This window comes from Eschrichtius robustus, chromosome 1, assembly GCF_028021215.1.
Source record: "Eschrichtius robustus isolate mEscRob2 chromosome 1, mEscRob2.pri, whole genome shotgun sequence".
Taxonomy (NCBI): Eukaryota; Metazoa; Chordata; class Mammalia; order Artiodactyla; family Eschrichtiidae; genus Eschrichtius; species Eschrichtius robustus.
This window is the reverse complement of record NC_090824.1, coordinates 61,179,005-61,193,013: the sequence shown is the minus strand read 5'-3', so window position 1 is coordinate 61,193,013 and position 14,009 is coordinate 61,179,005. Positions and strand designations below refer to the sequence as shown.

General features: G+C 37.2%; 1 protein-coding gene across 1 annotated transcript in view; it reads left to right on the top strand.

Annotated features, from left to right (window-relative positions):
- The window catches only part of TTC6 (tetratricopeptide repeat domain 6), a 205,300-nt gene that overhangs the window by 63,476 nt on the left and 127,815 nt on the right, over positions 1–14,009 (top strand). Inside the window, exons 3-4 of the mRNA XM_068532443.1 lie at positions 3,887–4,096; positions 9,448–9,581. Of these exons, the coding sequence (XP_068388544.1) occupies positions 3,887–4,096; positions 9,448–9,581 (344 nt within the window). The remainder of the gene's footprint in view (positions 1–3,886; positions 4,097–9,447; positions 9,582–14,009) is intronic.

The window sequence follows — 14,009 nt, the reverse complement described above, 5'->3', positions numbered from 1 at the left end:
TCAAACAAATGATGGCACGATGATCCGTCTTTTACAAAGGATTTGTAAAATGATATCATTAAATAACAAGCTCCTTTATTTCCTGAAAATATGATTCCACACACATAAAAATTCAGATCACAATTCAGTTTTAGGATAATATATCATGTTTAGAAAATGTATTGATTCTTTTCTTTTCCCAAAAATCATGGATCCTGTAATGTTAGAGTTACTACAAATGGTTGACTACTAGAGTTTGAGATGCTTCTGGGTTGAGATCATGTATTTTTCTCCTCTGTATTCTCATCATCTGTCTCAAGACCTAGGATATATGGCACAATATGTGGATAAATCAATTTTGAAGCCTTACCACATATGCTATGGGCTTAAAACTGATATCTAGGGTAGCTGCCTCTAGGTGACACCATTTACAGGTAGATATCAAAACCTCTGAACTGTAAGTTTCTAATAGGTATAGTAAACTGATAATACAAGATCAGCTAGGTTCAGAAAAATAGAAATCTTCACTAGTAGGATAAACTTGACTTAATACCATTCACTGAATATTCATATAAAGTATAAGAAAAGATTATTCCATTTTGAAGGAAACTATGAAAAAGGCCAATTACCAGATACCTAGCTTATGCATCATCTTGATTATTTAGAATAAACATTTAAGCAAAAATATTAATTGCTTTGTAATTCTGTAGGAACCATACCCTCAGCTTTGACATTTACAAGCAATTACTGGACCTCTTCTGGTCACTGGCTTTTTAAGAGGAAGCTTCCCACTTCTTTAGATGTATATCTGTTCATTGTACCTATCCCTTAGACTTGTAGATGCTTCCTGGACTGAGATTTGTCTGTGCAGCACTGGCCAACAAGCACCCATCTGGAGAGGGCCTGCTCTTTCTAAGTGGTACCAAGCACTCTACCGATAGAGCATGGCAGCCTCAGTTGTGAGCATCTCAGTGCCACAGGCCAGAGTGCTCGTAGTTCTTTGATGTAATTTATTTTCTTTTAAAAAAGAACATTCTTAATGCAATATCTTTCCAAGTACCCACCATTTTAAATATAATTGTTTTTGAATCATCATGGAGAATGATTTCCTCTCATACTTATCAAAAAAATCAAGGAATTCATTCATTCCTTTTCCTATGATGTGGTGAGCATTGTTTTAGACATGGTTGATACAAAGATAGAAAATACAGCTCTTGCACTTGAGGAACTCATTGTATAGAGTAGACCAGTATATGAAGAGACAAAGTACAATACTGTTTAATAAATATTCTAAATAGAGACTAATTACATAGTAGAGAAAAAATGTATATAATTTCCTTTCATTCATTCACAAATAATTGCACAAGTTCTACAATGTTCTAAGTGCTTGAGGTATAAAAGACAGGTGAGACACAATTTCTTTTTTAAGGAATTCTCAAATGTGAAGGTTTTGAAGTACTCAAAATTTTTGGTCTCAGGATGGCTTTAAACCCTTAAAAAATATTTTAAGGACCCAAAGGAGTTTTTGTTTGTGTGGATTCAATCAATCAATATTTACCATACTAGAAACTGAAACTGAGAAAAACAGAAATTATTTATTCATTCATTTAAAATAATAACCAGCCTGTTACGCATTAACATAAAACATATTTTTAGGAAAAAAATAATGTGCAAAACAAAACAATTCAGTGAGAAGGGTAGGATTGTCTCACACTTTTTGCAAATCTCTTTAATATCTGGTTTAATAGAGAGCTAGATACTCATATCTGCTTTTGCATTCAATCTGTTGTATGTGTTCTTTTGGTTGAAGTATATTAAGTAAGTCTAGTCTGATACAGATTAGAAGGGAGTCATTTTAATAACCTGTTTTTTACATAGTTATGGATGGTCGTCTTTGTTAATACACCAAAACTCCACAAGTGATAGTTTCTTAAAGATTAGTTGCAGTGGAGAATCTGAAACCAGATAAATGAACTTATTGTGTATCATTACTTTAAAATTAATTGATCTACCTTGCTCCTTGAACAGACCTTTAACCCCCTGCATGATTTTGTACCTCATGTGTTAATTACTTGAAAAGTATTGACTCACTGTTTTACTCCCCGGTACTTTTCCATCATCAATGTAAATGTCAACACAGTGAAAAAGGAAAATAAGCCTTAATATTATTATGAAAATAGTCCTGACATTGTAGATCCCCTGAAAGGGCCTAAACTGCCAGGAGTCTGTGGAGCACATTTTGAGAACCAGTAGTCTATCGTGTGGGCGAAAAAAAGGGTAAGAGAGTACAATTTGGATTCAGGTTGTTTAGGTTCAAACACTGTCCTGCTACTTAGTCTCAGTATGACCTTGGGCATGTTACTTAACTTCGCTAAGCCTCAGTTTCTTCATCCATAAAATGGGATTACAAAGAGTTCCTCCACTTCATGGAGTTGTGGTGAAGATTAAAATTAAATGAGATAATGCTCATATATGTTGACAATTATAGTGATGATTACTTAGACGAATGTAATATAGTGTGATATATGCTAAAATAGAGCAGGCCATAGGGTAGTGATAAGATCACTAATGGCTTTCTGGGTAGGCGAGGCTGGCAGAGTCCTGAGAGGGTCAGTTGAAGCTGGAGGATTACCCTTTCCCTCTCAAGCTTTTGAAGGGTGGAATCTTCATCTATACAGTCCCCCCAGGTAGACCCTGGGAGAGTGTGTTGAGGAAGCCAGGAGCAGACAGTGTCAAAAGAAAGGGAGTGATGAACAGTTCCGAAAGCTATGGAACATAAAATGAATGAGCTTGTCATAGGTAGACAATAAAGGCTCATAACACATGTTACCCTTGTGTAGCTATTCTGCCATTTTATGGAAGGACTTTTTTTAACCCCTTTTTTACCAATGAGGAAAATGAGGCTAAAAAGGGTTAAGTAACTTGACCAAGATTACACACCTATTGATAGACACATCCAGGATTTGTATTAAGAGCTCTTACTCTTTCCCCAGCACCATTGAGTAGCTTTATAAAAACACGAGCTCTAGATTAAAGTTATGTTTTACAAAAGTATATTTCTTGGTTTAGCCATCCTTTCCTACATAATAAAGAAACTTAAATAGTATTTGGAACTACTATATGCCATCTTTACCCTTTATTTTACTTATTAGCAAATGAGTGTGCCAGAGAGCAAAGTGATACAATTGCATTTTCAAGTCATTCTATAAAATTCAGATTCTATGTAAATCAGACTGGTTTTCTGATCTGTTAATTTGAGGCAGTGCTCATAATCCCAAATAATCTTGGTTTAAAATTGGGTAATACCCAAAATATGTCTGTAAAGATACTTTCTTAAAGGCTTGGTGAGACGCACATTAAGTCAATGAGACGTTTTTAAGAAACACAAAACAGGTGTAGGAGTGATATTTTGTGAGAATTTTTCATTAGGGCTTGGCATAGAGCTGGGGTGTCTGGGTGGTCTTCTTGGGGCCTCTGTGTCAGCTCTTCTCTGAGGGAGTGAAGTCATGCTTCTGGAAGAGCATTTGGCTAGCAGGCATCTCATTGCTTAGGACCAAAGAACCTCAGGTTGGGCAGAGGTCATATATTTCAGTGGGCCTTGATTCTGTGTGAGTGTGGGTGAGAATCAGGGTAAGATTGGAGTCTTGTTATTTCCTTAGAGTTGTTGCATAATACATGGGGTAGCAGTATTTTCTGAGACAAAGGCCAACGAAAATAATTTGCCACGCTTCACGTTTTTCTTAAGTCAGTTTGAGTTTCTTTTTCTAAATCTTCACTTATTACCTCTGCTTAATTTCAGTCACGCATTTTCATAGTCATTTGTTGTCAGAGAGAAAACATTGCATAACTTAAAACTTTGGAAGGACCAATAAAAAGAGCATATTTGTACATTTACGTTTCCCAACAGAATGTGCCTGAGAAGCTTCCTGAAGCTGTATCACATATTTTCCAGATTGAACAGGAGGACGTATCGGAATGGGGAGTCCCAGATGCAGAAAGCATATTATTTAAACCTCAGGAAACTTTGGAAGTTCAGTCAGCAGATGAATCAAGTAAACCTTTGGAAGGTGAACAACCCATTGGTGATTCAAAAACAACCAAGCAGCTGTCTTTAAAGGTAAAACACTACTTATGTTGGACACAGAGTTATGAGAGTTGAGGATGTGTAGGTGTGAAGATATGGCCCAGCAAGGGCCAAGGCCTGTGCGAGGGTTCACCCTGAAAAAAGGGCCTTATATGTGAAAGCTGCTCATTTGGGAAAAGGGGACTTCTGTTTTTTCAGAGATTTTAGTCTCAAACCTAATTGCAGCTCCGGGGAGAGAATAAAGATTTTTAAAGAGTGAGGGAACCTCAGGGCTTTCAGAAATTGACCAAGAGTCTTCCTGTTACCATCTTGAGAGAGTCAGGAACTGTAGCCCAGGGACCTGGACTGAACTTTGTAGCCTTTGCCCCATTTAGGTTTATCCTACTCCCTGAGTTTTTTCCTACTGTGAGAATTTTCTTTTATTTATAATTTTATTCCACTTTATTTGTGCATAATTTTCATAATTTTACCATATTTGTATATTGCCTTAATATTACTTAGTACATTTCTTTAATTTGAGTCACTTTTTGACTTGAATAAATGAGTTTATTTAAAAATAGATATATTATTATTAGGATTTTTTAAAAAGCCACTTTTTCCTGAACCACAGCTTACTGTCTTGATATTATCTCCAACAGTCTATTCTGACAGATTTAGATGGATACCCCTTCTTGGGTAAACAACTTTTCTAGTCAGTCCCTCTCCTTCTGGGTTTCCCTCTCCCCACCAATGACCATGATCCTACTACTGTGCTTCGCCCAAGTGAACTAGCCATTAACAGTTCTTCAAGTTTTGCCTCAAAATCCCAACTCTGAAACCTTAGATTTATCCATGACCTTATTGTTTTCTTGCCTCTCACAAAATAATCAACCTCCAAGGCCTAGATTCCTCCTAAATATTATTGCTTATAATTTTTTTCTTCTTTTTACAGTTGACCTTATGTCTGGATTAGTACAGTTGCCTCCTGGTTTTTATTCATTTCTCAAGTCCTACTTTCTTAGGTTCATCTTGCATGACACTAGCATACAGATCTTCCTGCAATAATAAATCATAAGGAAGATCCATAAGTAACAGGTGACACCACTGCTGTCGGGGGAAGGGAATTATGCTGTGATTGGTGAATGACTCCATCAGAAGTCATGCTGTCTTCCTAAAGCTCACATTTGGGGTATGAAGTGAAGCCTGCCAAGGCTGAGTAATCCCACTCATTGCTAACTACTGCAGGTGCAGCCTGTGTGTTAGGCTGACACCTTCTAGGTGTGGAGAACTTAGAAGGCATCTTTTAAAACAATGGCATCTTGAAAGAGTGTTAGGTTTGTGGGTACAGGTAGTGTTTTTATGTATTCTCCTACCTGAACATTGGGACTTTGGAAATAAAAAGAGGGGCAAATGATTAGCTACTAAATGTGTCAAAGAAGGAAATGGATTTTCTGATCAGTGATTTAACCACAATGGCCTGTCAGGAATTTGAATCCCTCATTGAAAAAGTCCCATAATGTTCATTCTTTTGGTTTGCTGTGGCTGATATTAACTATTATTAAGAAATATGCAAAATTATTTATTTTTGGTAAAAACAGTCATTTCCTAAGGTAACTAGAATTACCATGAGTGCTTACCATGTTCCAGCCACTTTGCTAAGTATTTTACATATGTTATCTTTTTTTTTCCCTGATAACAACCCTATTATTACTCTCATTTTATAGTTAAAAAAAATGAGTCATGAAGAAGATAAATAATTTGCCCAGGTACAACCATATGGCTAAGTTGTAGAGTCAGGACTTGAACTGAGGTGGTCTAATTCTGGATCCTTCACTCTTTGCCGCTTTGCAGCACTGCCCTTTTATAACAACAATTAACAGGTATCTGGTTAAGTACAAGACTCACAGTGGCAAAAAATGACTATGGATGGAGTGTTCCTTACTTAACTAGGGGGAATGGTTTGATGAGAGAGACTTAGAGAACAGATTAAGAGGATTTCTAAACTGAAACCAGAAGTGTTTCAAAAGGAGGAGAAGAGAATGTCTGATAAGACTTTATGGTTTATAGTTGTGGGACACATCAGAAATGCCAGAGGAAATAGTGCTGGAAGTTTTCTGACTCATCCCACCAAATCTTCACCTTGGATTTCTTTTATTTGTGGTAACATGTCAAGATCAGTCCTTACCCGTGAGCTTTACCCTGTTTGGACATTTGAGACCATAACGTTAGTCTCTAGCATCTCTGGCACAGCAATGAGGAACAGTATACTCCAGCAAGCCAGGCCGGACTGGGGGGGGGGCAAGAAAACCTCCCCTGACATCACTCAGAGAAGTGGCACAGAGGTGTGATAAAGGAGAAATGCAGGACTTTCACTGCTCAGATGCATGCCAGACAGTCTCATTCAGCAAAAAAAGTAGAGAATTTAATCAGTTGTTACTTTATTGACCATTTCTATCCTTAGAAGCTCATTAGTATGATAAAGGTTATTAGGTCTCTGGTCTAAGTCATGACCAACAAAAGGAGAAATTAGATAATAGCGACTCTGTGAAGAAATGACTGACAGAAGAACCCATGAGAGGATTGTTGAGCATTTTAGGAGGGAAAAAGTCTGTAAAAAAATATATAGCTAGCACATGTCCTGAGATTCTAAGTAGAAGGAAGTTTCAGAGATGTGGGATACCCCAAACCCCCCCACCCCCGCCAACCCCGCAAATTTTCACAAAACAATTTTGAGTGATCTATTGCATTCAGAGTTTTAAAAGTATACAGAAGATGAAAGAAGAAACACATATCCATAGATAAACATAAAAGTGGCATGTGGCTATAACAATTATATCAGGAGAGCTAAGATCCAAAATGGGTTGAGGCCTGTGCATAATGCTAAGAATAAGAAAGTATTTTTTGGTGTTAGTTTTGGAGCAAAGAGAGAAAAAAGGAAGGATAACCCTGTCATTATGGATGAATAGTGTGATGACAACGGATGACAGAGGGGTCTTAATTTATTTTTGGAGAAAGGTTGAGGTTTTAAATAAACAGAACTATGACAAAGAGAAAGGGAAGCTGATAAAATGGTACTTTGCTTCTCTTAAATCTGACAAGGAGGATGATCCTTAGTTTAGAAAGAAGAGAAAAGAATTGATAAAAGAAACTTGAAGCCCGAGATTGGTAAAAGATTTTAAGAGTTAACTTGGATATCTGATCCTGTTGGCTCAGATAGATAGGTTTAAGCCTGCTGTGCCCCTGTCAGCAGCGGCTTTGAGGTGCTGCTGCCATGGGAGAGGTGCTAGGAGCCTGGAGACTGGCAACTGCAAATCTGAGTTTTATTTTTTCTTTTAAGAGTAAGAGTTTTGGTTTCTGTAATGTGTGTACTGATCTTGGACAAAATTCTGGAATGATTAAATGAATCATTGAAATAATTGTGTTTGAACCCTTTTAAAAGGAAGGAGTAATCACCTGGAGCCAGCATGGGTTCCTTACGGGCAAGCCATGGAAGACCAACCTTATTATTTATTTACTTTTTTGAGAATTACTAGAACGAACATAAGAAAAGTGTCAGACCTGGGGGTCAACACACGAGTATCATGGGGAAGAGCCTGGCATACCAGAAAACTTAATAAATATTAGTTATTGTTATTATCTTTTGGATTTCAGCAATCCATTTATGAAAGCCTCCTGATGACAATTTTGTAGACAAGACTACAATCGGGTGAACTGCCAGGTGGATTTATAACTAGTTTTGCAAAGGACAATTAGTCATGAAAGTCCCTAGTGGACTGTTATAGGGCTGTGTCCAATTCAGCTTATTTTCTGATAATTTGGTTGAGAATATGGAAGATTTACTGATTGGATTTGCAGGTAATGTCCAAAATGTGACTGGTAAGATTTGCTTGGTCAGACCTCAGATGAAATTTAATTGGGATAAATGTATGTATGGTTCTTTCCTTGGTTCCACAAACTAAGAGCACAGATATGGGATGGCATGACTTAGAGCAAATGTGGACAAGACTTCACGGTTTTAAGTTATAATTTAGGTTTGTGATAGGAAGATATGTGCAATCATAATTTGCACTGATTGATGATTACCATAAAAGAGGATCATCTTTCTCCTGGTGGATCTGATCACATCACACCTCAAATATTGTGTTCAGATCTGGGTGTCCAACCCCAGAAGAGACACTGACAAATTGGAGACTGTTTGGAAGAGAGCGCTCAGGATGACAGAGTATTTCAAAACCATGTCATGTAAGGTAGAGTTGAAGGGACTGGGGATGCTTATGTGGGGGAAAAGAACACCCAGGGGAGTCAACTGTATTCAAATATTTGTCTGTCAAATGGAAGAGAACCAGATCATTCCTGTATGATCCTGATGTTTGAATTGAGACTGGTGGATGAAAGTTGTTAGGCTCAATAATAAACAAACAAAAATTCTAACAACTGGAAAGATTTCAAAGAGAAAGTGGCTACCTTTGGATTTATCCAGGTCCTCTGTTTCTGATCATGTTCAAGTCAGGATGGATGGCCTTTGGTGGAGATAATATAGAGGAAATTCAAACATGAGCTGGATGGTGAGATGGAATACCCGTACTCTGAGCTTTCCTTATTCATCATCACTTCCTACCGAAGACATTGCAATAGCTCTCTGCTTACAACTGCATCGAGCCCAAACCCTCTACCTAATTTAGAAGAACCTCCCTTTATCTGGCATCCTTCTATTTACTCAGTCATTCTCTGCTTTCCCCAAGGAACACCTCCCTGCTTTCTTCCTTAAATCTAGTCTCAAAAAAGGACAGAGCAACCCACAGAGAAAAATATCTTTAGATGAACTATTGCCATGAATTCTGCAAATTTCCTAAGGGATCTAAGAAAACAATACTCCTAATAGCTATAATGATTAAAAGGCAATTATTTAAGAGACAAAAATGCATTTGATTTTTCCCAAGCAGTGGAAATAGAAAAACAGTATAACTGTAGGAAGCATAAATTGGTAAACATTGTTCAAAATAGTTCTATAAAGCATTAAAGTTCATTTTGGCTTGTGCTTGCAATCAGCAGTCATGCCAAACTTTAAGTAGCTAAAGGTAAGTTCTATTAGAAATACCATTCAAGAAGAGTAGATTTATGGAGGGAAAAAAAATCTTATATATTTTTTTAATAGTTTTAAGGCAGTAAATAGAATATTATAAATAAATATGGTACTCGTATTTTTATTGCTATGAAGGTGTATATGGTAGAATTTAGGACAAAATTTAGAGGAAAATATCAACTCCACCTTTAGGATTTATATTCTGTTATAAAATACACATAGAAATTAGGAGTTTAAAAATACTGTGCACCATTAAATAGAGAGAAAGATCTAACGCTTGGCTACAGCTTTCCTTAACGGCGCACTTTATGTTTTTTCCAAGGTGAAATCATCAGAATTGTTGCAAATCAAAGGAAAAGAAGTTAAGCGAAGGCGGAAAAGTAAATTAGGAATTACACAACAGAGACAAAGAAAGATTTCAAAACCTCTGTGTGATCAAAACCTACCTAAAAAAAAGTAACTTCCTTAACTTTACAAATTTAAGTGTCTGAAGAGAAGTTATTCAGTAGCATTGATACCTGAAAGTGTGTTTTTAAAGGAAAACTAAATGTTTTAGAAATTCGTGTCTGAGATCCAACTTAAACCTTCTCACAGGAAGAGTTGGTGGCAGATAGTACAGTTAGGATATGTATGTTGTACTCCACACTTTTTTTTTTTTTCTGGCCGTGCCACGCGGCATGTGGGATCTTAGTTTCCTGACCGGGGATGGAATCTGCGCCCCCTGCATTGGAAGCGTGGAGTTTTAACCACTGGACCCCCAGGGAAGTCCTCCACACTTCTTTCTACTCTTGTTTTTTTTTTTTTTTGACCAATGTACTTAGTTTAATGACATAGCAATAGCTAGAATAAAAATGTTAACATATTAGATTTGATATTTTTGGTCACTGAAGTGCCTGATTTGGATTAACTGCTCATTATATTGGTTAATTTTGTTATGATAAAATAAAAGACAACCCAGCACAAAATGTCCATAGGCCAGTCGATTTGGAAATTTAGACGGCCTTATTTTTCTCTGCTATCATTTCATGTTTCATTCCCATCCCCCCACATATTTTCAATAGGATTTCTTATTACACAGGGGTGCAACCATAATTTTGAATAATACTGTGTAAATGCAGTTTAGGTTTATGGTCTATCTTTTGCCAGTCATCTTGTTGAAACTTATTTTCTCCTTATTTTTCCACTAGGTTTTTATGGGTTGGTTTATTCTAGATTCTTCTTCATTTAACTCTTTATGGGGGCTTAAAGAAGCTTTAATTATTAGCTTTTGTTGTTGCTTAGGGCACTGAAAGGTGTGCAGGACCTGGAAGACAACCTTTTTATGGCCAGCCTAAACTTTGTAAATGGATATTACTCACAATTTAGTAGCTGAGAGTAGACTCATGGGAAAAGAATTCCAAAGTTTATGAAAGAGTCAAATTGGCATTTAAGTGACCCTGTACATGCCATTGCTTATCTGCATTGCTTTAAGCTCATTTAGTTAGCAAGATTATGTATTAAAACAAATAGTGACAGCAGACAACAAGTATTTTACCTTCAATAAATAGTTACTGTCAGATTATCAATGAAGCAGAAACTTCTTGATTTTTTTTTTCTAAAAAACCTTGCATTTAGTGCATTAGGCAAAGTAGTGTGGCCACACACAGAGACAGAGTCTTTTCTTTTTTATGTCTTAGTGTTTCAAAGAATGACAAATAGTCCTGTTTAAGGAGAGTGTGCTATAAAAACACACAGCCTTTCTTGAGCATGCCAAAAATATTTGTAGATCTTCTTGATATATATAGTACTGTGTTAATTCACTTACTGTGTTAATTCATTAAAACTGAAATCAGAAATCACCATTACAAAGAAATAAGAATGAGGTGCAGAGGAATAAAAATCTGATATTTAAAAAGTTTATATGATAAAAGAGAATTTTGGAAAATCTTTTATTCACTGCTCCTTTTTCCTTAATCAATTTTTTACCTAACTTTTCTCACCAGTGACTAGCTTCCAAATTAAATTGTTTCCTTAGGAATTCAGCCATCCCTTGAAAACACAGTGTTATTTAGCTCAATAACCAAGGGAGATTCACTTGCAGATCTATATTATTAGAGTATGATGGGAACATAGGAATTCAGATTGGTTCTGATGCTTTTTTAAGGAAAAAAGAAAATCTGTAATGTAATCTCAAGAACATTCCACTAGCCAGGACCTGTCCCAGATAGAATGAAGATGTAGGTGAGCTTGACATCAGAATTCACCTTTTTCTCTCCTCTTTTTCTTCCCAGTCCGTTCTTAGGAACCCTGAGGGCCTGGGATCTTTGGCTTCCTGGAGACCCATTTTCACTCCCCAAGTTATGTCTCTTTGTCTCAGACATTTCCAAATGCTTTAGATTTACCTCTCTTTTCCTCCCCCACTTAAACATGTTCAAATTTCATGTCCTGTTTTTTTGGGGGGCCCTATGCTGTTTTGGAAATGACATAAACCACTCTCTATTAGTGATTCAGTGATGTACATATTGTGCCTAGCAACAGGTTAGATGCTGTGCAGTGCAAATAAATAACAACAGCAATAAAAATAAACAGGCATTTCTTGAGAGTTCCAGAGACCAGGAACTGTTATTGTTATCAATTTTTATAAGGCAAGGGTTAAGAATTTTTGTTCTCATTTTGCAGAAGACCTTCAGAGAGACCAGTAATAGAGTTTGCAAGTGTTAGAATTAGGATTCTGATCCAGGCCCAGCTAACTCCAAAGTCTATATTTATACTATGCAAAGTCTATATTTATACTTTGCTTTATACTAGCATATTTATACTATGCTTCTATCCAGGTACGTGGAGTGGTCAGTGGACAGATCTGCATTAACCCATTAGATAAAGGGTCAGAATGGGTGGGACAAGAATGGGGGAATGTATGAAAAGAGATTTGTAAGAAAGAAAAAAAAGTAAAGTTTGCAGAGAAGTTTGTCCTTGAGTTATTGTTTGGAGAGTGTTTAGACATGGACAAAAAGATAAGCAACATATCCATAACTTAAAGAACTGAGAGGTCTTTCTGGCCCTGTGAATTGTCCTGGAGACAACACCTGCCATGTGAGAGACACTGTTTTAAATGCATTCATTCCTTTCTTTCTTAACGCACCTTTACCCAGGATGCACTAATGTTGTAATTCCCAGCTTACCAAATGTTGTTATTCTCAACTTACTGAGGTATAAAGAAATTAATTACTTGCTTGTTGCCAAGTGATAACTTTAAACAGGATTTGAACAGAGGAAGTCTGACTGCAGAGTCTACAGTCTTAAACACTATGCTAAAAGTAGGGCCAGATGCTGAGAGAATTGAAACTTAGAAAGAGGAAGTTAGACGCATGCAGCAAGCAACAAAAAACCATTGTGCTGGGGAGAGGAGTATTTGAAGATCGGTGTGATAGAACTTTGCAGGATGTATGGAAGGGGGAAGAGACAGGGTGCAGTGCTCAATCCAACTGGAAGACCTTTGCTCTGCAAGCTGAGGTGATGAGGTGACTGGAGTGTGGTAGAAGTGAGCGGGGAGAAGGAGCACACCTGAACAGCTCTGTCCAAGGGAGAAGCTCAGTTTTTCATTGGATAAGCAGGTGAAGGACAGAGGAGACAAAGGTGATCCCAATGTTTTGTATCTTGAAGGTGAGGAATCTAGGTGAGATAGTGATACCAGACATGGGATTTAGGAGCCCTCAGCACAGAGGAAAGAGCTGAAACACTGAAGATGATTTTTCTAATGTGGAAAGAGTAGCTCAACCTTGGAAGCCCCATACCAGTTCGGAAGATAGTGAAAGAAAAACCAGTGACTAAGTCAAATTATGATGGATTTGAAAGGCAGATGGAGAGCTGGGATAGTGCAGGCTGAAAAAAGCTCTTGGAGGAAAAGCAATTTCAAGAAGAGTCAACAGTATTGCCAGCTGTGGCTTGGAGGTCACAGAGACCACGATCTAAAGATCTAAAGTTCATTTGATTTGATTTGATGAAAAGGTCATTTGGTTAATGTAAGAATATAACTTTAGTAGGGAGGTGGGGATGGAGTAGTACTGGCTAAGGGCCACTTTCTCCTCAGGGGTCATTAATAGACGTTAATAGGAAAGAAATTTGACTATAGTTAGCAGCATTGTGTGTAGATCCTAGTAGCCACTCACTAATTTTGTGACCTATGCAAAATAAGCCTGCTCCAAAATAAGGATAATAATACCTCCCATGTAGTTTCATTGTGGCAGTTAGAGACGATGTGTGTGGATCGCCTAGCACAAAGTCTGGTACATAACAGATGCTCAAAAAGTATTTGTTGATTGGATGGGATGACAAGTGTGACAGTGGGGATTAAGAAAGCAGATCGTCATGCCCTCTTCTCTATTTTGGAAAGGCAGGAAAGAGGCAAGTTCTAGCATGGTGGGAAAGAAGGTGCTATGTTAACTTAGAGAGACCCAGGTTTCCACTGATGCTAGTTAATGGATAATGTACTGTATTGTTGTGCTTCTTCAGGGACACGAGCATTTGTGCAAAGTAGCAAAGAAGTAATGTATGATTGCTGGTTATGGTGTCACTGACTGAGTCACAGAGTTCAGGAGAGAAGAGATTTGGGTGGGGTGGGATGATAATGAGTTTGCTTTTAGACCTGTTGATTCTGAGATATCTGTAGGATATATAGGTTGAGATCTTCAGCAGGCAATTGTATATATAGCTGAAGATGTGGTCAATGGCCTGAGATTGTAATATTAAATTTTTTGTAAACTACTATACTAGTTTTAAATGTGATCTCTCCTACATTTAGACCTCTTTTTTTAGAGCCTGAACTAAACTGTCAATGTGAATGTATTTTGCATCTAAAGAGCACAAAATGATAAAAAGAGACCCGCTTTCTTATCTCTGTGGCAG